The 21,161-nt window shown below is 55.5% G+C and overlaps 5 protein-coding genes across 5 annotated transcripts; 1 reads left to right on the forward strand and 4 right to left on the reverse strand.

Annotated features, from left to right (window-relative positions):
* Nucleotides 1–3,341: 3,341 nt before the first annotated feature.
* BO94DRAFT_608629 (tRNA modification GTPase) lies at nucleotides 3,342–5,294 on the reverse strand (the record flags this gene model as incomplete). The annotated part of the gene is made up of 2 exons (XM_025616564.1): nucleotides 3,342–4,966; nucleotides 5,028–5,294. The coding sequence occupies 2 exons, from the start codon at nucleotides 5,292–5,294 to the stop codon at nucleotides 3,431–3,433; spliced, it is 1,803 nt and encodes a 600-aa protein (XP_025462932.1). The 3' UTR covers nucleotides 3,342–3,430.
* Nucleotides 5,295–6,070: 776 nt separating this feature from the next.
* On the reverse strand, nucleotides 6,071–11,632 carry BO94DRAFT_550358 (formin sepA; the record flags this gene model as incomplete). Its single annotated transcript, XM_025613490.1, has 3 exons — nucleotides 6,071–6,871; nucleotides 6,928–8,231; nucleotides 8,305–11,632. 3 exons carry the CDS (start codon nucleotides 11,630–11,632, stop codon nucleotides 6,071–6,073), a joined length of 5,433 nt encoding a protein of 1,810 aa, XP_025462933.1.
* Nucleotides 11,633–12,202: 570 nt separating this feature from the next.
* On the forward strand, nucleotides 12,203–13,074 carry BO94DRAFT_539486 (uncharacterized protein). Its single transcript, XM_025612710.1, has 2 exons — nucleotides 12,203–12,510; nucleotides 12,572–13,074. Exons 1-2 carry the CDS (start codon nucleotides 12,484–12,486, stop codon nucleotides 12,977–12,979), a joined length of 435 nt encoding a protein of 144 aa, XP_025462934.1. The 5' UTR covers nucleotides 12,203–12,483; the 3' UTR covers nucleotides 12,980–13,074.
* A 975-nt stretch (nucleotides 13,075–14,049) lies between these two features.
* fdh (formate dehydrogenase (NAD+) FDH1) lies at nucleotides 14,050–15,670 on the reverse strand. The gene is made up of 4 exons (XM_025612711.1): nucleotides 15,351–15,670; nucleotides 15,108–15,283; nucleotides 14,504–15,048; nucleotides 14,050–14,445 (listed from the first exon to the last, which is right to left on the reverse strand). The coding sequence occupies exons 1-4, from the start codon at nucleotides 15,540–15,542 to the stop codon at nucleotides 14,099–14,101; spliced, it is 1,260 nt and encodes a 419-aa protein (XP_025462935.1). The 5' UTR covers nucleotides 15,543–15,670; the 3' UTR covers nucleotides 14,050–14,098.
* A 1,703-nt stretch (nucleotides 15,671–17,373) lies between these two features.
* BO94DRAFT_501723 (leucine--tRNA ligase NAM2) lies at nucleotides 17,374–21,096 on the reverse strand. The gene is made up of 3 exons (XM_025609439.1): nucleotides 20,304–21,096; nucleotides 20,099–20,239; nucleotides 17,374–20,042 (listed from the first exon to the last, which is right to left on the reverse strand). Exons 1-3 carry the CDS (start codon nucleotides 20,823–20,825, stop codon nucleotides 17,739–17,741), a joined length of 2,967 nt encoding a protein of 988 aa, XP_025462936.1. The 5' UTR covers nucleotides 20,826–21,096; the 3' UTR covers nucleotides 17,374–17,738.
* Between the last annotated feature and the right edge of the window lie 65 nt (nucleotides 21,097–21,161).

A 21,161-nucleotide genomic window follows, 5' to 3' on the forward strand; every position in this document is an offset into this window, starting at 1 on the left:
GCGGGCACGCGATCCGATGTTGAAAGGCTCCTTGAAAATGGCCATGACATTGAAGCCCGCCACGTCTCTTCCCGCAGGACTGCCCTTCTGGTGGCCTCGCATTGTGGCAACGAAGCAGTGGTTGATCTACTGCTACAAAGAAACGCTAGAGCTGATGCCACCGACAAATCGGGGTCCACTGCCTTACACTTGGCTGCGTCACGTGGCCACTGCAAGGTTCTTGAGTTGCTTCTTCCCGAAAGCTTAGATATTGAGGCCCAAAATTCCAATGGCCAGACTGCTCTCTGGGTAGCAGCATACCACGGCCAAGCTGAAGCCACAAATCTACTGCTCGCATGCCACGCCAAAGTGAATGCGCGAGCTGACAATCAGACGACCTCACTACATCTGGCAGCAAAGTGGGGCGATATAGTGATCACCAAGCTCCTCATCCTAAATGGTGCAGACATAGAAGCCAAAGATGGGACGATGATGGCGGCGCTGCATTACGCCTGCGAGGGGGGGCATCTGGGCGTCATCGAGCTGCTTCTGAATCACAAGGCGAGCATCAACGCGGCTGGAAGCGACCGCAGGACGCCACTCATATGTGCTGCTGCCCTGGGTCAGCTTCTCACCACGCAGCTTCTGCTCAAGAGGAAAGCGTCAGCCCGGTCTGTCGACGATGCTGCTATGACGGCCTTGCACTGGGCTGCCTTCAATGGACACACGGAGATTGTTGACCTCCTGAGTCAGAGAAAAGAGCTACTAGGCAAGACCAACATAGCAGGACGAACTGCCCTACATCTTGCTGTTATGAAATCACAATTTGCGGTAGTGGAGCTGCTCCTTCGTAAGGGTATGCCTTTAGAAACTCGCTGCCTGTCGGGACTCACTCCCCTTCACTATGCGTGCATGGCCAATAGCTCTGAGGTTACGAGGCTATTGCTTATATCTGGCGCCAACATTGAGGCCCAAGCCGGAGCGGACCAGCGCAGACCGGTCCACCTTGCGGCAGTGCGTGGTTCGATGGGACTGCTGAACCTGCTATGTGATAAGGGGGCCTCTCTGGAGGCACGGGATGCCGCAGGAGACCGAGCGCTTTGTGTAGCCTGTCGGTGTGGACACGCAGCTGCCGTTCAAAACCTGCTGGATAGAGGGTCGCCCGTATGCCAGCCTTACGGCATCCGATCGGAAGAGGATTCGCCATTGTGCCTAGCCGCCATGGAAGGACATCTGCCTGTGGTCACTCTTCTCCTCCAGCGAGGAGCGTCGGCCATCAAGCGTGACGAACGTGGATGGCAGCCCTACCGCTATGCCGCTTATTATGGACATCCCAATGTGCTCCGACTATTAATGTCCTGCAGTCTAGCCAAAGAGGATGCGGATCTGGGCCTGACTGTGGAGCGGATCGGCTTTGCGCCGTCAGCGGATATCTCTGTCGAAAGGAAACGGGAAGTGCAAAGCTTGTTGGTTCAGATGCAGCACCCTTCGCCGCTACTGGCCGAGAGCGCCCCAGCCTGGACTGCTCTGCATCATATAGACTCGCCTCCAACGGCAGTGGCCAGTCCCCAGGAGCTCCCCGGGACTTTGGAGCAAGGACTCCCGGCTAGCCGATCTCAGACGCCCGAACACATGCGCCGAAGCATCAGTGTTCATCGCATTGACTCTGAATTCCACGACGTTCCCCAGATCCTGGAGGCCAATGAACGAGCCTTTGCCCCGGCGAGCGAACAGATTGCCATGCCCCGTGCGCGACATTACTATGAAGCACCAGGTGGCCCTGGTCCGAGCAGCCCGTTCTTGGAAACTGTATTTCCCCAGGCCGATGAGACGCGAGTGCGTCCAACAGACTCCCCAGTCTCTCTAACAGGTGTGCCAGGCCTTAACCCTCCGCCTTTAATTTGGCCACCGCACCCAGACAATCCAGGAGAGCCCAGTCAGGCCCGGGATCGAGAGTGGGACTCGGAGTCATCTATATCCTCAGTCTACACTGCGCGGGAGGGGGTGATCCTTGAGCTTGCAGCATGAATTTGCATCGTAGTCTAGCGAGGCATGTCAGATCGACGCCTTGCATCCAGTATACGAGCCCAGCCTGGCAATAGTTTTGTCTCATCACCAAAAATAGCAACAAGTATCGCATGGCATGCCCGCCACGTGCCCGGAGTCACTTTTCCCCTCAAACTGAAAGACATTGTCTCACTTTCACGTCCAACCGCTCAGGCTCATCCTAGTAAGCCCATGCACATGACTCGGTACTTGGTGGTTGATTGGTTGGTTAGTTCGTCAGCCAGTTGCAACATAATGACATGACAAATGACAATGGCAATGACTCGGCGATGACTCGGCCCGATATCAGCACGCCAACACAATCCCTCAGGAACCAGTCAGCCCTATTGGCCTGGGGCATTACATCCATTCCTCAGCTCAGGCCATGCCATGCCATGCCAGGCCTCTTTCTTGGTGACTTCGTTGGCTATCGGATCAGATCAGCTGACTACCTCCCCTCTTTAGGAAAATAATACAAGATAGGTAGAGATAGGCTCACGCATGCTAAACATAGCCAAGCGCAAAAAAGCAAATCTAGACCTACCTTACCCAACCAGAGATGATGATCCAATAATTCATCTACTACGGAGTATTCTTTCATGATATATTCTAGATTATATTTAGTATCTAGTTCTTCAATTACTGTCTACTGGCGTCAGTAGCGGGAGGGATGGGATAGCGTGGGCCTGAGATAAGCTTTGAAATGACTCAGTTACTGGGATTGTCTGGGTAGGACTGGGGGGGCGCGTTGGGTTTGATGTGCCTTGTCTCTTTCTCGCGATGGTGTCGAGGTGTCAGCGTCGGTTGTTTGTAGGGCCTGCGTTACCTCAGGTCAGGTCAGTCCGGTACTATATATATCAGGTTGAGTGCTGGTGTTGTCGTGATTCAGTTCTCTCTGTATAGTACTACATACACATCGTTGATACATCCATACAATCCATACCAAGTTGGTAGTGATTGTCTGTATTCTTCGATCTTGCTCGGTCCCCTTTGGGATATACATACGTACATCTCTCGCTATCTTACACTATACTAGTCTATGCTATACAGTTCTGTTGCATAATCCTGTTCATCATGGGACGAGGAGGATACAACGCTCCCGAGACTACTACGGCGCCTGCGCCTGCGCCCACGTCGTCGAATTCGTCGTCCATATTGTTGTCGGCTCCGCCACCTTGCTCGGACCTGCAGGATTGTGGCGGGTATAACAAACATTGTCCTGTCATGCTATGAGGGGGGGTGACGCTGGAGTTGGGTTGGGAGAGGGGATACGCATGCGGGCAGATGCTGGGAGAGGCGAGCTATGATCTGGATATTGGTGCCATCATTCACCGTGCAATATCATTTCCCCACGCAGAATCTACACAAGTCAGCACCGGGAATGTCTTCAACCACAGGGCATAACTTACTTCTCGAACACAACGCCCAGCACATCCTCCACGTCGCCACTTTCACCGCGGCCGGTGATCTTTGCCAATGTGTCGGCGGAGGAGCGCAAATGTTCCGCGGCGGTGACAATGTCTACATCTGTTTCGAGGTAATCATGGGGGGAACCATGGGTTAGAGGCGTTTGGGATTGTATTTCGGGTTGCGCCTGGGCCAGGAAGTCGTCCAGGTGTTCCAAGCAGCGTTGTAGATTAGAGCTTTGGCGATGCGTCACACCGAGAGAGTCTTCCCAATATGAATGGTCGTACTGTCCGTTCTCGTCCCCGTCGATCCCTGTGGGGGAGACAATCTCCTCGAACGTAGTAATCAGTCCCCGTAAGAACTGCTGGATGTAGCCTGGATCGGATTGACCGGGTCTGATCAGTCCGTTGGTGGCGTCCAGGCAGGAGATGCCGAAGATGCGCTGATCTGGCACAGCCGGGAAAAGTTGGCCGACTGTTGCGGTGAGCTGCCGCAGTGTATCGCCGGCTGGCAGCCGGTCACATTTGTTGATGGCCACCACGACGCACTTGCCAGCCCGGGCACAGTCGTTTGCTGCCAGGACAACCTCTGGCTCGACAGCTAAGCGGTACGGCAGTGCGCCTCCGTCTTCCACCGAAACCACCACAATAGCTACGTCCGAGTCTAATGCGCGAGCCTTCGCCCGCCGGATACCCTCTTGCTCCACGGCGCCAATCACCACCTTCTTCTGTCCAGTCGGATCGCTGGGCTCGGAGCGGATCCCTGCCATGTCGCCGAGCTTGCAGTACCAACCGCCGATGTCGATCCCAACATCGACGATATCTCGCGTGGTGCCCTCCTCCGTGCTGACGATGGCAGCGTCTCTACCCACGATACGGTTCAAAAGTGAGCTTTTACCCGCATTCGGCGCTCCCAACAGGGCCACCTTGATACCGTTGCGCAGCAGCTCTCCCTTCGAGGCGTTCTCAATATGAAGGGCGATTTGCGCGCGCAATGTCCTGACCTGAGATGCAACCGAGGACACCAGTTCTTCGGTAGACTCATCGAAATGTTGGTCCTCCGAGAAGTCGATCAAGGCCTCCAGCTCGCCGCGCGCATAGAGCAACTGATGTCGCCATTGTTCGTACCGTTTCGATAGAGCATCACTCGCGCCCCGAACGGCAAGCCGACGCTGCTGCTCCGTGTCTGCGGATAATGTATCGCCCAGCGCTTCGATCTGCGGGAGATCCAACCGGTTGTTCATGAAAGCGCGACGGGTGAATTCACCGGGTTCAGCGTAGCGGACCTTGGAGTCCGGGTTGTTCGTGCGGGATATGGCGGTCAGAACAGATTTGATAATGGCTGGTCCGCCATGGAGATGGAGCTCGAGGACATCTTCGCCGGTGACGGTCTTAGGACCTGGGAAGTATAGGACGAGGGCGCCGGCGTCGAGAACACTATTGAGAGAAGGCTTTTGGGAAGGATCATACAGAGTGCGGACGGCTGCGAGGCGGGGTCGGGGAAGCGGTGCTTCGGGACATAGCGATTTGTAGATCTGAGAGGGAGAGGGACATCAGCTGCTAAGGTCTGGGAGCGCGATGGTGGATATGGCATACTTGCGCACAGGCAGGACCCGACGCCCGCACGACGGCAATGGCAGCCCGGCCGGATGCGGTAGAAAGCGCATAGATGGTGGAATCGGCGTCGAAGATAGACTGAGCCGGGGTGGACCCCGAAAAGTATCGGCGCGTAGGGAGGCGCGGAGCTGAGCTGCGGACATCTCTCGATAAACCTGCACCCTTGGGAGCCACCGCGGAGCATCTACTCCATGATGGACCAAGGGGCGTCGCCCACCGTAGGGCCCGGGTGGCCGATAATCGCATCCGCGAGACAGCCGTCAATGCCTAGGCGTGCGATAGACGATGGGAAGGACTCGACCTCGAGGCACGGGGAGTTTGGGAACCGACGAGCGGCGGCGAGGCAAAAGATTCGCCGCGGAGGTGCCGGTCACGTGCGGCCCCGGTTGTATACAGTTCGACTAATAGCCACGTGGACCTACAACGAATGCAAGGCAGGTTCATGTAGACAAATCCAGAAATCCAGTAGATACTGTGTAGATATATGAAAGCCAGATCACAAGGTCCCCTGCGCCCCTTCGTCACGCCTGCGCGCCGAAAGACACACTCGGCCATGCGCCTTGGAACCCTCCCCCGTAACAAAATGCAACTGCTGAAACGACATGCGGATATAAACGGAGAAAGGGAAATGGAAAGTGAAAGGAGAACGGCGAAAGGAATTATGTACACAGAGAAAGGACCGGAGCCAAAGTCGGCAAGCAAGAAGCAACAAGGAGGCTGTGAATCGCTGCAAAAGAGAACAATGTACGGTCGAAGACAAAAGCAGAGGGCTGCCCAGAGAAAAGAGGAAGAAAGCCAGAAAGTCAGCAGCATATCGACCCGGTCCCATCATCCTGGCATATTATACACTCAAACAACATAGTGAGATCTTTCCGAGACGACATGAGTTAGTCTATCAAACATTATATTAGGAAAGAGGGGGAAGACGCTCCTTTCGAGAAAGGAGGAAAAGATCAAGGATAAAAAGTGCCAAAGAAATGAAATGAAATAAAGAGGGAAAGGGTTAGAGAGGCACGTCCTGCCTACTCGATGGATCTGCTCGACGGCGAGCCCTCCATCAGCTCATCGTCACCGGGTGACCGGAGCTGCTGGTCTGCAGTTGGGGACACCACAATTGCCGGCGTCAGAGGTGGCTGGGGGATGGCATCGTCCGGCTCCAAGTCGGTTCTGGGAGGCGAGATCGGCTCCGGCACAGATGTAGGAGCAGAGTTCTCCGTGTTGTCTTTACTGGTGCTGGTGGCTCCGTTTCGTCTCCGTAGCCGGCGCTTCCGTCGCTCTTCTTCAGCGGTTTCTCTTCGTCTCCTCAGTCGGTCGTTGTCCACGTTGTCTCGGAGACCCTGCAGCATGCTCGCGGCGCGATCCGCAACATCTTCACTTTCCGACACATGCTGGGAGTCCTTCTTCGCAGTCTCGGGGGTTTCCGCCTCAAGAAGAGGAGGGCTGAGAAGGCCCGTTTCGGTGGGATTGGCCTCGCTGTTGTTGTCGTTGCCCGCCTGGGTACCACTGCCGTCGTCCTCGGCGTCGTTACCACCGTCAGGGGTTTCGGCATCCGGCATCTTCTGCCCTGAAGCGACGCGGATCTGATGGCGCTCCTTCAGCCTAGCACGACGGCGGCGGTCACGCTGGTCCCGAGCTTGGGGCGCTGCAGCGCGCAGCTTCTCCAGGAGCGAATCCATGGCCCCGCTGGTAGCTGGTGACGCTGGCGCATCACCAGCCGACGGAGTGCCATTGGCAAGACTAGCATTGATGTTCCGCTTGCGAGCCAACGACGCCTCAGTGCGTCTCCGGCTTTCTTCCAATGAAATGTTCTTCTCCTTGGATTTCTGCACAAATCATGGTTAGCGAGAAGACTGGGAATGATATGGACAGTCAAACATACCTTCCACTCCAGCAAGAAGGAAGCCAGTTTCGCGAAGAAGTCTCGTCTGGCACCCTCGTCGGCATTGTCCTCACCATAGAAGACCATGATGTCATCGTAGGATTTCACCATCTCATCCAAGTAGAGCTGCATCTGCTCGGCTTTCCGTCTAGCATCCTTCATACTCCGTTGAACAACCTGGCTAACGCGATCTTGGGGGTGAAACTTCTTGGGGTCGCTCAGGTTTCCGGCGTCCAGGCTGGCTTGTACATTCTTGATATTATCAATGTACTTCTTCGCATCCGTCCGCAGCTGATCCACGTTGAGTTTCTGGATGGCGATGACCCCGTTGATCTCGTCCGTGAAGCCCTCCCATTCGGGATACTGGTTACGGACGATTCGCTCAACCAGATCTGCGAAAGTGGTCTCGTTCTTGTCGTCCTTGACCATGCCGAGACGGGCGAGAGAGCTCAGCTTGAAACCTTGAGCCTGCTTATTGGCATCGTTCATGAAGTTACCAATATCCAGGATCAGACCGAGAACGTTCATGAGAGAAACAGAATCCCGCAGAGATTCGCTGACCTTCACGACTTGTTGTAACTTGGCGGAGATGTGCTCATAATCCAACTCAAACGACCGGGTCAGCCCGAGAGCGCGCATTCTTGCCTTCCAGTAATGGTTCAACTCGAATGCTGTGTAAAGGTAGATCTGGTCCTCTCGCGTGAGCTCGTTGGGGTCTTGTTCACGTTCCGCACTGGCAGCATCCGGGCCCGTCCAGTCCCTGCTATATGGCGCCATCGACTTCGAGACATTCTCTGGGACCGTACACATTTCATCCCGCTGCAGGAACTCCATGACGACCAGATTATCCAGAATATCGGTGTCACAGTGGATGATCATCCGCACCACGTCTTGGGCAGGAAATTGAGAGAACTTCGCCATCGCGATCTGGAAATTCTTGGACAGCTCGTTGGAAATGACTTGCTTTTTGTCCTTGCGCTGTTTGGCTGCTGCATTGCCTCCAAAGATCTTGGTCTCCTTCGCCATAAACAACCTCTCAACCTCGTCCAAAACACCCTTCTTGGCCAACTCCACATATTTCTCCTCCTTCTCCTGAGCGGTGGGGGCATGAGACGCCCACACCGTCACCTGTGGAGCATCAACCTTTTCCCAGTGGAGGGCCTTGAGCTTCTTCTTAGGCCGTATAGATGGCATAAGAGCAGTCTTGTGGTGAGGGAGGGCTTGAGAGGCCATGTAGTTGGCTCGCCATCCTCCAAAGCCAGCGCCAGGCGGAGGCGGCGGAGGGGGGGCACCAAACGAAGCCCCTGGCGGAGGGGGGGCGGCGGCGGGAATCCTGCACCTCCAGGGGGAGGGGGGGGAGGGGGTGGGGGTGGTAACCCAAGAGCCCCGTCGGGGGGAGGAGGGGGAGGTGGAGGTGGAGGTGGGGGGATTCCTGCGCCTCCAGGCGGCGGAGGAGGAGGCGGCGGAGGGGGTGGGGGAGGAATCCCAAGAGCCCCGCCGGGTGGAGGGGGGGAGGAGGCGGGGGAGGCGGAGGAGGGATTCCCACGGCTCCTGGGGCAGGAGGTGGCGGCGGCGGCGGCGGCGGCGGCGGCGGGGGAGGCGGAGGAGCGGGCACGCCCTTGCCCGCCGGCTTCTCGGTTTCACCCTCGATCTTGGGTCCGCCGGTAAGAACGGCAGCACCGCCCTCAAGCGCCGTAATTTCAACACCCGCCGGAACAGCAGCACTCATTTCGTTGTCGTCAGCGTCGATCTTGGGGACGCGCGAGGCAATCTCTCCGAGGAGGCCGTTCGCCTGTTTGGAGTTCAGTCGGGGTCGATGAAGGTCCACAAGACGCGCCTTCTCATAGACAATCTCTCCGTTCTCATCAACTTCGCCCTCCTGCGCTTGGCCCTCGAGCTCATCCCTCTCCATGCCGGGCAAATGGCTCCGCTTCCGATGGACAGATCCCAGTGCAGGAACGTTCTGGCGAGCATGCTCCTCGAAATCATTGTTCGGCTCGGCCTCACCGTCCATCTGCTCGCGGAGTTCACGTAGCCGGTCCGAAGTAACATGTTGGCCCCAGACCTTGCCCTCCAGCTTGAACTGTGTCTTGGTCCGTTCGAGCTGCATCTCCAATCGCTCCAGGAGCTTCTCGCGGTCCAGAATTCCTCTCATGTGCGATGGATCTGCTTCCGCTAGGTTGTTCTTCTTGGCATTTGAAGCGGCGATATCCTGGGCGTCCCGAAGCATCAGGTAGAGCTCTCTAGTTTCCAGCTCGTTGCGTTGTAACTCCTGGGCACGCAGCCTTTGTACATCGGCGAGCTCAGCCCGGATTGCTTCCTCCCGTCTTCGTTGAAGCTCGATTATGCCGGTCTGCTCTTCGATCTGCTTCTGCAACTTCTTGACTAGACCATCTGCACCCAGCTCGATCTGCGCCTTCATCTCATCACGCTCCGCCAAGGCAGCCTCCGCGATCTGACGAGCCTCCAACGATTCATCGTAAGCCTGTCTTGCCTCGGAATCTGTATGTAACTTGTCTAAGAGACTTTGTACGGTGAATGTCAACCCTTGCCGGAGGTCCAGGTCTGGTAGCCTTCGGTCCATGGCAACGTAGCTGAGCATGGCATCGACGAGCTGGTACATGCGTAGGCCATCCTCTCCGGAATTCTCCCGGATAAGAAGCATATGTTGCATAGCAGAGAGGAAGTAATCATGAGCTCGAGTACCCTGTATCCTTGATGCAATAGCGTCTGTTATCTGTAGAGGATCGCTCATGTCCTTGACCTCGCCCTCGATGCTATCCTTCACGCTGCTACTCTCACGCTGCAGGAGATCCTCGTAGTCGATGGCTTCATTTTCTCGGAATCGCTCAATCTGCTTATCGATTACTTCATACTGGAAGCCTTCCATTTTCGTCATGAGACGCTTAATGCCGCAAGAGATGAACTGCGCGCGAATATGACAACGCAACTGCAGGTCGTTCTCCGGTGCGTCCACCAACATGTTGATAAGGAGCATAGTTGAGACCGCATATTCCATGAGCAGGTTCTCCATGCCTATGCCACCGCTGCGATATTCCTCGCTTGCACCCACCATACTGCCCATCTTTCCACGGCCATCGATGGTCACCTCCACGATACGCATCCAAGCATCAAAGCGCCCGGTCTCTCCGTGGTGGTTCTTGACATGATCCATAGCCTGGAGGACCTTTTGATGCCCATGCCCTTCGGCCCAGTGACAAAGAAAGGTCAGAACCTCGCTGACCAGCTTTCTTGTATTCAGCCGGGGAGACAACAGCGAGCTCACGAGAGCCACGATGACCTGCTGGTGAGCAAGAGCATCATCTGCACCATACTTGTTGTTCATCAGGGCCTTCAGGCACTTGACAATATCATATTCACGATCCAAATCTTTGTCGCCCGTCGGGGGCGCAGGAACGGGGCCTGAAGCCTTCCTCCGGTTAATCTTGGAAAGAACATTCGTCAGGGCTATTTGGCCTTGTGCTTCGACAAAAGCCTTTACCCAACTGATTGGTTGGGTCCGCAGACTGACGCTCAGACTAGCTAATTGTTTCGACGTGATTGAGTCATCCATTACTTTCTTCACATACCATTCCGGACTTCCCTCTTCATCAGCCCGCTCCAGAATCCCTGTTGGTCCATCATGACCATGGGTCTGCCGTGCATTCTGCCGCCGCTTTTGTTCACCTTGTATCTCCGTCAACCGATCTTGATGAACCAGCGTCCACTTTTTCGAAGCTGGGTACGCAAGCATCTGCCTTTTAGCCTGCTCCGGCAGATTCTGCCAGCCTCGCTTCTGCATCAGTTCGAGGAACAGCTGGTCCACGACCCGATCGTCCCTTGGGCGAGTCAGGTATTGCTCAGGGTTGGTCGGTGGCTTTGTAGGTTGCGATGCCTGGGCCGATTGCCACGCAGCTTGTGCATTCGATAGTCGGCTGGATGTGCCATTGGACGAGTAGGTGTTGCGGTCGGCGGAATGCGAGGTCGTCAGCGTACGTGAAGAACCATCTGATGAGAAATAGCTCGAACCCCGAGTGTCCCGGGTATTGGACGAAAGCGACGAGTGGACACTAGCCTGGTCGAAAGATATTCGGGAATGCGCCGAGGAATCTACCGTGGAAGAAGAGTTGTGACTGAACCCCGTATTGGCAGCCGAACTTCCTGGTCGCCCCCATTGCTGGTATCGAGCACCCTTGTCCCCAGAAGAGCTTCCCGCCATGGTTAAATTTGACGAATGCGGTGGCGGGCGAGGACCGGTGGGGTGGGAATAGGGGTTGTTGTCCCGGATACTGGCCGGGTTCCAGGCGGGATATTGGTGGAAGTCGCTGCCTCCCTTGGCGAGATGGTTCGGAGACGGTTCTTTGCGTGGCGATGTTTCGGCCTTGGACAGATAATCGATCGGGATCGGCGACTTGGTGTCGGCGGGGAGACTTTCAAATGGAATGGAGGTAATGACACCCGCAGTCATGGAGAGTGCCGCTGGATCAATGTCGGTGGAAAAATCCATGGACTGGACGGAGGACCGTTTGGAATGGCGGGAAGAGCGAGACCCGGGGGCGCTTCCAGGAGGCGCGAGGCTCTCTAGGCCGCCGTGGGCATCGTACCGATCGTCTACCGGCTTCTCCTTATGCAACTTCCTCCCGAAGAACGATTTGCCAGCGGAGGTCTGTCTCGATTTGTCAGGCGCGGACGTGGTGGTTGGCATCTTGACGGACGTCGCTGGGGAGATGCAGGGCGCAGCATGAGCGTAATCGCTGGGCAAGTGCGTCGAGGTTGTCGCTCACGGTCGTCGGGGCTTGTACACGGACGAGTTGCCGTCGCTCTCAATCTCTGCTTGGGCCACGATCACCTCTGCCTCAAGGCGACAACTTATTCCAGGCACTCCTGACTAACACTAATTAATAGCCGCTGCGGAGCAGCGTTGGCACGAGGGGGGGGGGGGGAATGCCACCAAATCGAGAGGCTTCTTCCAACAACCGGAACGAGAAGCGCAGTCAAGGATGGTAGTCAAAGGAGCGGTCTGTGGGTGACGGCTCCCAGTAGGGCTATCCTACTCTGGTACTCCCAGAATCGGGGCTTTAGTGGCTGGAGTCTTTTTGCACGTCAGGACTTGAAGCACGGGCATCAGGGGGGGGGGGGGGGGCACTGAGGCGGCTCTAGAACGCGGTAGGGACCGGCTGGCCCACGTGATTCCGCCTCCCCACTGCCTCAGGAATCCACGCCGCGTAGCGCCGATCACGTGGCGCTGTCAAGGCCGCAGACATCCCCGGAGGAATGCAACCGTTGGAGCTGTCAGATGGCTCCAGCCAACTAACCGGCGTCGGTCTGCCTGTCAGTATCTGTATTTCCCGCCTACCCGCGGTTATCGGGCTCATTCCAGCGCCGTCGCAGGCCATGCCAGGCCTCCGCTGTTAATCGGGGATCCCTGGTTTACTTGGCGCCGCCGTGGTCCGCGCCTCCTTCCGGCTGTTGCCTGCCTACTGCCTGTCTTGTATTCTTGAGACTGTTACTCCGTACATGACGAGCTGAGCACCGGGTGCCAGCGTTCGCATCACAATGGGTTCCGCAACTAACTTTGCCAAAGTCTGTCCCCTCTCCTCTCTGTGAATTCGAACTCGTTCTAACCAACTACTACTCTCTCCAGACCATCATCGTTCCCGCCGTGATCTCCCTAACCATCTACCTCCTTTTCTCCTTTGTGATCATCCCCTTCTTCCGCCGGTACCATCAGAGGTACTCGCAGTACCTCCCGCTACACACCATCTCCGCGCATACCACGACACTCCGGGATCGCATTGCGGACGCGTTGATGCGACGCTTTCTCCCCTCGGCTTGGAGACAGCCGCAGTTTGATGGGCAGAACGACAACATCAGCATATTTGAGGAGGAAGGCGAGATCATGGTGGGGATGGACATGGACCCGACGCGACGAGAAGCGCTCGAGCGACGACGCAGTACAGCTGGCGATGCGGAAAGTCGGTTAAGTCGGGAACTCGAAGCGGGATTCATGGACGACAGCGACGACGAGGGGCATGTCCAATCACATCGCTGATCCAACATGTGTATGCATATGTCATATCATACAAATTAGTTATATAGGCGTTAGGGTGGGAAATAGAACACTAGACAAAGGAAAGAATTTTCTGGCTTTGAACCTTATCAACTGCGCCTGTGCTTCTCGAGGCCTTGCTTCTCGATAGACTCACCGTAGCAGCCAGCAAGACATACATAAGACCTACATGCCACCATCTGCACAATCAATGCAATGCACGACACAACCAAGTAGATGTCCGACCTTCAGTTCCGTCCTACATAAAATTACCGCCCCTTACTTAGGTACCTCCTCCTTCTCCAACCACATCATCTAAGCATCTACCTACTCCAACCCCAATAACCCCAAACAAACAACCCCAGTAAGGCAGATACCTTCTTTACCGACACTCTTCCAAATCCCTAGATACCTAGTACTAGTGAATAGCCCCCAACCCATCCAAACGAACTAACTTAGTACCGACCCCAAAGCGCGAACCCAACAGATTCCCTCCCCTAATCCAACAAGAGTATATCCCCCGAACTAACCAAACTCAATTTATCCCCAAGATCTACATGTGGATAAAGATACCTAGGTAGTTAGTATACGCGAGAATACGAAGACGCAATCACTACGTGTACTGATCCGTGGTTGGGGGTTTTGTTGAGTTGTCAAGCTTTGGGGATCGGCGCCCCACAATAATCTGACTACAGAGTACTTATCTACTATCTAGGAGACTAGGATAGTAGGTAGATAGGCTGTAGATACTAGATAGGAGAAAGATGGGGGTAGATGAAAGGGTGGGTGTCTAGAAGGATCTGCGGGGTTGTAGCTTGTACTAGATAGTGGAAAGACTACTAGTCTCCAATTGTTGGGTTACTTTGGGGTTCTGGTGCTCGGTTTCTAGTGTCAACTTGTAGAGGGGTAATCGCGATAGGGAAGATATTTGGATGATCTCGGGAGGGGCTCGATACGCATAGACTACAGTAGTTATCTATAGTGACCAGATTAGAGTTAGGGAAGAGGAACATCAGTTTTAACAGTGATGGTGTGTATTTTAGGTATCATGGGCTAATCATAAGGAAAAATGGCCGACAAAAAACAGATCGATCCATGCAGCTCATCATCTCATTCTGCCATTTAGGCCTTGTTACGCTGGCCGTAGGCCTTGGTAACGTAGTCTCCTCCGTGCACAATGAGGTCCTCGGGGCGGTAGTCGTGGCGGCCCGAGAAGTAGCTCTCGAGGATGGCCTTGGTGCCGTTGGCGTAGCGGATCTGGGCGTCGATCGAGGTACCGGACATGTGAGGGACCATGGCGTTGCCGCCGCCCCAGGGGCCCTGGACAGTGCGCAGAGGGTGGTCGGCGGGGGCGGGCTGGGGGAACCAGACATCACCACCGTATCCGCGGAGGTGGCCAGACTTGATAGCCTCGGCGACGTCCTCCTTGACGACAATGGCACCGCGAGCGGTGTTGACGAGCCAGGAGCCTGTTCGAGCGAGTTAGTCTTCGCGTCTGAAGTCGCCAGTTAATCCGGGGTGCCTTACCCTTCTTCATCTTAGCAATGAGCTCCTTGTTGAACAGACCGCGGGTCTTCTCGTGCAGGGGGCAGTTGATGGTGACAACGTCGCACTGAGCAAGCATCTCCTCGAGGGAGTCAACGCGACGGCAGCCGATCTCGGCCTCAACCTCGGGCTTAAGAGGCTGGTAGTCGTAGTAGAGCAGCTCCTTGCAGTCGAAGGGCTTGAGACGGCGCAGCACACGCTCACCAATACGGCCAACGGCCACGGTACCGACGACCTTGCCCTCAAGGTCGAATTCGTTCTTAGCGACAGCGGCAACGTCCCACTCGCCGCGGCGGATCTGCTCGTGAGCGGGAACGAAGTTGCGGACCAGGGTCAGGATGGTCATGACAACGTGCTCAGCGACGGATGTGACGTTGCAGCCGGTGACCTCGGCGACGGTGACACCGCCATTGGTCTTGTTGGCAGCGTTCAGGTCGACGTGGTCGGAACCGACACCAGCAGTGACGGCGATCTTGAGGTTCTTGGCCTTGGCCAGGCGCTCGGCAGTCAGGTAGCCGGGGTGGAAGCTGTACAGCAGTCAGCGGCAGTCCCTTTGGTAGTGGAACCGTAAAAGAGGGTCACATACGGAGTGGTGATGATGACTTCGGCATCCACGAGCTCCTTGTCAAAGGTCGAGTTCTCGCCCTCCTTGTCGGAGGTGGTGACCAGGGTGTGACCCTGCTCCTCCAGCCACTTCCTCAAGCCCAGCTCGTTCTCGGTGGTACCCAGAAGACCGGGCTGCTGCTTGGCGTGCTCACCACCCTGTTGTGTCTGGGTTAGCTGGGGGGGTTGTTCTTGGCGAGGCCGGGGAAGCTATTCGGGTACTTACGTCATAGAGGACCATAAGAACCTTGCCCTGTAAGTTCGCAGAGGCGGTTAGCGTACGTGCACCAGCAATCGAGTTCGCCAAAGGAGCAGCCCGGAATGGGTTGCTGGCCGCAGGCGCGAAAGCTCCTTTCGTGGAAAGGAGCGAGGTAGCAGGGCGCCGGAGTTGGCGGGAGAAAGAGCGCATAAATACCATTTTGAAGATGAGTTAATGAAATAGAGATAGATGGATATGTGGGATGAAGATGGAAGTCTGGATGTTGATGATGATGGGATCCTAGGACAGGAGGGTCAGCTTGTCATTTAAATATAATCCAGATTGGAGACGTGGAAGTAGGATCATCACTGGATGCATCGGGTTGCAATTCGGAGAAACCAAATGAGAGGCAACAGCAGCAGCAGCAGCAGCAACGACAACGGCAACAGGGGAAAGCGGGGAGACGGGCGAATGTGGAGAAACAGGCCATCCCAGCAATCAACCGCCAGTCAGGCAGGAGATGCTGATGGGAGGAGGGCTGCAGGGGTGGCCTACCGAATGCGGTGACGGATGAGATAACCTTGGTAGAAGCGGAGGATGAGCAAAGTATGATGCTGAGATGGGTTGATGGGGAGGATGAGGAGAAGGAGAAAGACACCAGGAAGACGGGGAATTTAGCCCAATATATAGACTTTGCTGGGTCCTCTTTTTTTTTGAGCAGCACTACGATCCCCCTCGGTGGCTATGTTTCCATCACGGACTCCATCCATGGAGTACTAGGGACTATGGAGTATGGACAGCAAGCGCTGGGCTCTGCCAGGGAGGAGGAAGAGGAGGGTGGGAACCTCGATGGAACCTCGGGTGGAACTTCCAGCCAGAGTTGGAGGTCAAACCCCCACCCGCCAGTGACTGAACTGACTTGAACTGATCGTCCGCCCCGGCGGCTGTTTTGCATCGGCACGGCGACGGTTCGGACACCTTGTACTCCGCACGCGGGAAAGACTAGTAATAGTTAGCAAACTTAGGCCTATTATTCCGTATTGTCTTTCTGGGTTCGTATGGATTGACATCGTCGAAGCTTGTAACCCACCTAGGGCAGTTGACACATTTGATGGGCAATACGGGGTTATCTCAGTTACCAGTTACCATTATCAGTTACCAATAGCCCCAACCTTGATCAGAGGCGCTCATCTCCCTCGTGCAGGGGGTCCCAGGTCCATGCGGGGTTCTAGAAAGGCGAGAGGCTGACATGATGCCAGCCTGGAAGCTGGATGGCCGGTGAGGGGAACCCGAGCCAGGGCCGAACAGGACTGGCTCCCGGAGCTATGTCGGAGTACGTAGAACGATCGAGACGGAAACCACGGGTAAACCTGCCCTGCCATCGGCAGGGGACTTGGGGGAGATTGGACCTGCCTGTTTGCCCCTGTTCCACTAGTAGGATATCGCCCTATGGCCTATCGATGCCAGAGACAAGGATCTTTTAGCTCAATCCAGCCATCTGCGGACAGAATTACTGCTTCCTTCGGTTTCAAGGCGTCGTCTGCCCCGCATTATCCCCAATCCGGATAGTTCAGCCTTCCCCTCACGAGGGGATGCGCCGGCATACCCACTATTCCCGATCTAGACTAGCGGAAGGACTCGATGAGGGGAAACTCCTCATCCCCAATCGGACACCTAATAGCAGTTGGCCATCCCAGATGAATCGAATGCTACTCAACCACCAGACTCGGAGTCTCGAGTGCCGTTGATAGCGTGATCCCTCGCATTCTAGGCCTGTCACTGCGATCCATCTTATCTGCCGCAGGGGAGTCCGAGTGAGACGGAAGGGTTGCGGATTCCTCCGCAATCAGCCCCGAATCCTGTCCAAAACTCTCCGCAGATAAACCCAGCTCGAGCTTGACCATTGTCGCATGAAATGCCTCAGTTTACTGCCCTCCACGCACCGAGCTACCCCCGTGTTTCAGCCGAGCCAGATTTCTCGGGGTTGCGAACATCGTCTCAAAAATGGAGACCCGCTCCCTGTCAACGTTGTCAACACTACATCACCGTGGGCACCCATGAGGGGAAGCGTCTCCACCTCCTCATCCGAGCGGCGCGTCGCCCTTCCGGCCACATCACGCGATGATTTCGTTGGCCCCAACTTTTTTGCCCGCAGGGTAGCCACGGCATCCGGATTCACGGAACTCAACTGATCAGGAAATGCGCCATCGTCGGCGGGCGAACGGCCTCCCCCAAATTCACAGGCCCGGTTGGCCAATTTCTCCCCAAAGGTATCGCCAGAACCGACTGCGTGTTGGAACTGCCGCTTCAAGGAGGGGATTTGGCTTTGTCTAGTATACATGCAGAAAAAGTTTATAGCTACAGGCTTTCGCGGTTTATAATTTACAACAGGATTCCAGACGCTGGATGACCGCGCTAGAAAACGATATTGACCAACTTGCCGCCCTTGACGACAATCACCCGCCTCCGTTTCTCCCAATCGTTCTTTTTCCGCAGCCACAACTGTCCTTCGTCGGTCTCCAGTATCCGACTGATGATCCAGTCTTGTTCATCGGTGGCGGTGCCGTTGGATTCGGCTGGTGTCGTGGGGGAAAGCCGCCGGGGGATCGTGGTCGTAAACCGCAATTTGCCATTGATTTGGACAGCAACGGTTTGACCGCCACGCGCAGACAGAATGTCGACGTCCTCGGAACTCAAAAGAGGGGATGGCCAGGGACAGTCAAAGATGGCCGGGACACTGGTGGATGCGCCGGCGGAGTTCCCCGCAGTCACGGGATCATTGAGGATCTCCCAACATTCAGATGCCAGCGCGGGAGCAATGGGAGAAAGAAGCCGGAGCAGAGAGGAGATGGATAAATAGAGAACCTGCGGTGAGCTGGGTGCCGATGACCACAAGGAATTCGTCAATTTTGTCAGGTCGGAGATGACGGTGTTCAGCCCGTACGGGTTCTTCTCAATGCAGTTGGTGACGGAGCATATGGTTCGGTGGGTGGAAAGCACGGTGTTCGCATCGCTGTCGCTCAGGGCTTGTAAAGAGCTGGGAAGACCGGTCGCATGTCCGGAGGAAGCACCTAGATCTTCCCGCTTCAGGGTAAACGAGGACGACGCCAGACTTTGCTGCGCATCGATCACCAGCTTCCAGAGGCGACCAAACCAACGCTCAATGCCCACGATTTTCGTCTCGTCCCATTCCAGGACCTCGCTGACTGGGGCAGAGAAGAGAACATGGGCACGGGTGGTATCGGCGCCGTACTTCAATGCGCATCCAGTCGGGTCGACACCGTTGTGCTTGCTCTTGGACATCTTCTCAAAGGACAGGGTCGGTGTTATCTGGGTTCCCTTGATAAGCGGCTTATCGGGCCTGGAAAGATCCACTTCGGAAGGGAGCAGGAATCGACCTGTGGACGGCTCCGAGTACGTCTTGCCGTGGACCATACCCTGGGAGAGGAGAGTCTTGAATGGTTCAAACGGCGTCGCAACGTCACTGGTTCGAGCTATTTCTGGAAACAATTCCGACTGGGAGAGGGATTTGTAGATGAATCGAGCGTAAAGCAGGTGCAAGATCGCGTGTTCGACGCCGCCGATGTAGACATCGACCGGTCGCACTGCCGCGGGCGAAAACGGCTGTTCCTTGTTTGCCGGGTCCAAGAATCGGAGATAATACCACGAAGAGTCGACAAATGTGTCCATGGTGTCCGTATCCCGCTTAGCATGGCCTCCACAACTAGGACATTTCGTGTTCACCCACTCATGCGATGACTCGAGAGGGTTTCCTCGCTTGCCTTTCAGCCAGTCGCCTTCGATTTTGGGCAGCTTGACCGGGAGCTGGTCTGCTGGAACAGGTACAGGGCCGCAATCACCGCAGTGAATGATTGGGATGGGAGCACCCCAGTAGCGCTGTCTGCTGATTAACCAGTCTCTGAGTCTCCATTGCTCGATGAAGTCGCCGCGTCCAACCTGCTTCAGATCGGTGACGATCTGCTTCTTAGCCTCGCGAGAATGGAGACCCTCGTACTTCCAGCACAGTGAGTTCAAATAACCCTCCTGCGTGAAAGCCTTCGCATCAGCAGAGGAAATGATGCTAGCGCCGGGCCCATCCTCCGTTTGAGGTTCAACGACGACGGTAATGGAATCGGGGTTCACGTTGTCTCTGAAAAACGCGAGGTCTCTGGCGTCGTGTCCTGGCACTCCTATCACTGCCCCCTCGCCGTAGTCGCTAAGGACGTACGGCGCTGCAAATACGGGTAGTTGACGAGCAACATGGGGGCTCTCTTTGTCAATAACGTGCAGAGGGTGGGAAGCAGTGACGCTAATCAGTCTATAGCCAGCTTTTGAATCGGGCGGAAGGGACACGGCAGTGTCCAGAAACTTGCGCAGCTCCGGGTCCTTCTCTGCGGCCTCTAGCACAATTGGATGGTTGAGAGAAAGGGCGAGATACTCGACCCCGTAAAGGGTATCTGGCCGGGTGGTGAAAACATCTATATCGATGTCTGCCCCAGTATTGCTCCCAACAGTAACAGGAAATTTGATCTTTGCACCCTGCGATTTCCCAAGCCAATTTCGTTGCATGGAAAGCACCCGCTCCGGCCAGCCGCCCGCCAAGGAATCAAGATCTTTCAGAAGCATCTCCTTGAAGGCAGTGATACGGAAAAACCATTGCTTCAGCTTCAACTTCTCAACCTTAGCTCCCGAACGCCAAGAGAAGCCATTGGCATCGACCTGGATCAAGAGTGAGCCTTGTAAATCCCGTATGTAGTCCACGCCATAATACCCACCTGCTCATTAGCCAGCACCGTTTTATCCACGGGGTCATAGTTGACTACCGCTTCAGCCTGGTATGCAAGACCCTTCTCGTAGAGCATAAGGAATATCCGTTGGGTGTGTTCGTAAAATTCCGGTGCGCACGTCGCAAGTTCCTACGTTCATCAACCCAATTGTCAGAAAGGCAAACCCCCATGTAGCCTGCACAACCACACATACCCGATCCCAATCAAAAGATGTCGAAATACTCCGCAGCTGCTCCTTCATCTTCGATATGTTACTCTGCGTCCATTCCGCTGGGTCTATCCCGCGTTCAATTGCCGCGTTTTCCGCTGGCAAGCCAAACGCATCCCAGCCCATTGGATGAAGAACTTCATGCCCACGCATCCGGTAAACCCTAGCCAGTACATCGGAGATTGTATACACGCGGAGATGCCCCATATGTAAAGTCCCCGACGGGTAAGGGAACATCGACAGGATGTATGACTTGGGTTTTGCGTCCGCCTCCGCCTTGATAGGGGATTTCAAGGCATCCGTGTGCCATCTCTCCTGCCATTTTTTATCCAGGGCCCGCAAGTCGAGCTTCTTAGAGATCGCTGTTGCAGCTGCGTTGGTTGTTGCGTATCGAGAGGAAACAGTCGGTGCCAGGATCGGACGAGGTGCGCACCTCCATCGGGCTTGTGTGACAGCCGACCGAATCGGGCTCAATCGAAAACGTAATATGGATTGCATATTGGCCATATAATCATTATGCCGTGCGAAGAGGATATTGCGCCATTGACTGGCGTGGATTTGTGGATTGACGGATTGAGGAGCTGGGAGTGACGGGTTATCCGTCAAGATTTATTTATCGGATGTCTGAAGTCATACCGGCGGATCGGCATCGCCCAATGGGGATTAGCGGACCTACCGTCCAGATCGACGGCGAGACTGAGCAATGCGACAACATCGGTTTGAATGTTTGTTTTCCAAAGGATTGCTGTGACGACTCTGGAGCTGTCTGTAGTTCCTTTAGGATGAATGCGAGTGTCGAGTAGGTTTGACTTCCGTGCCCAGGCGTAACCAGGTCTAGAATAT

The sequence above is a fragment of the Aspergillus sclerotioniger genome (genome assembly GCF_003184525.1).
Source record: "Aspergillus sclerotioniger CBS 115572 chromosome Unknown BO94scaffold_36, whole genome shotgun sequence".
Classification (NCBI taxonomy): domain Eukaryota; kingdom Fungi; phylum Ascomycota; class Eurotiomycetes; order Eurotiales; family Aspergillaceae; genus Aspergillus; species Aspergillus sclerotioniger.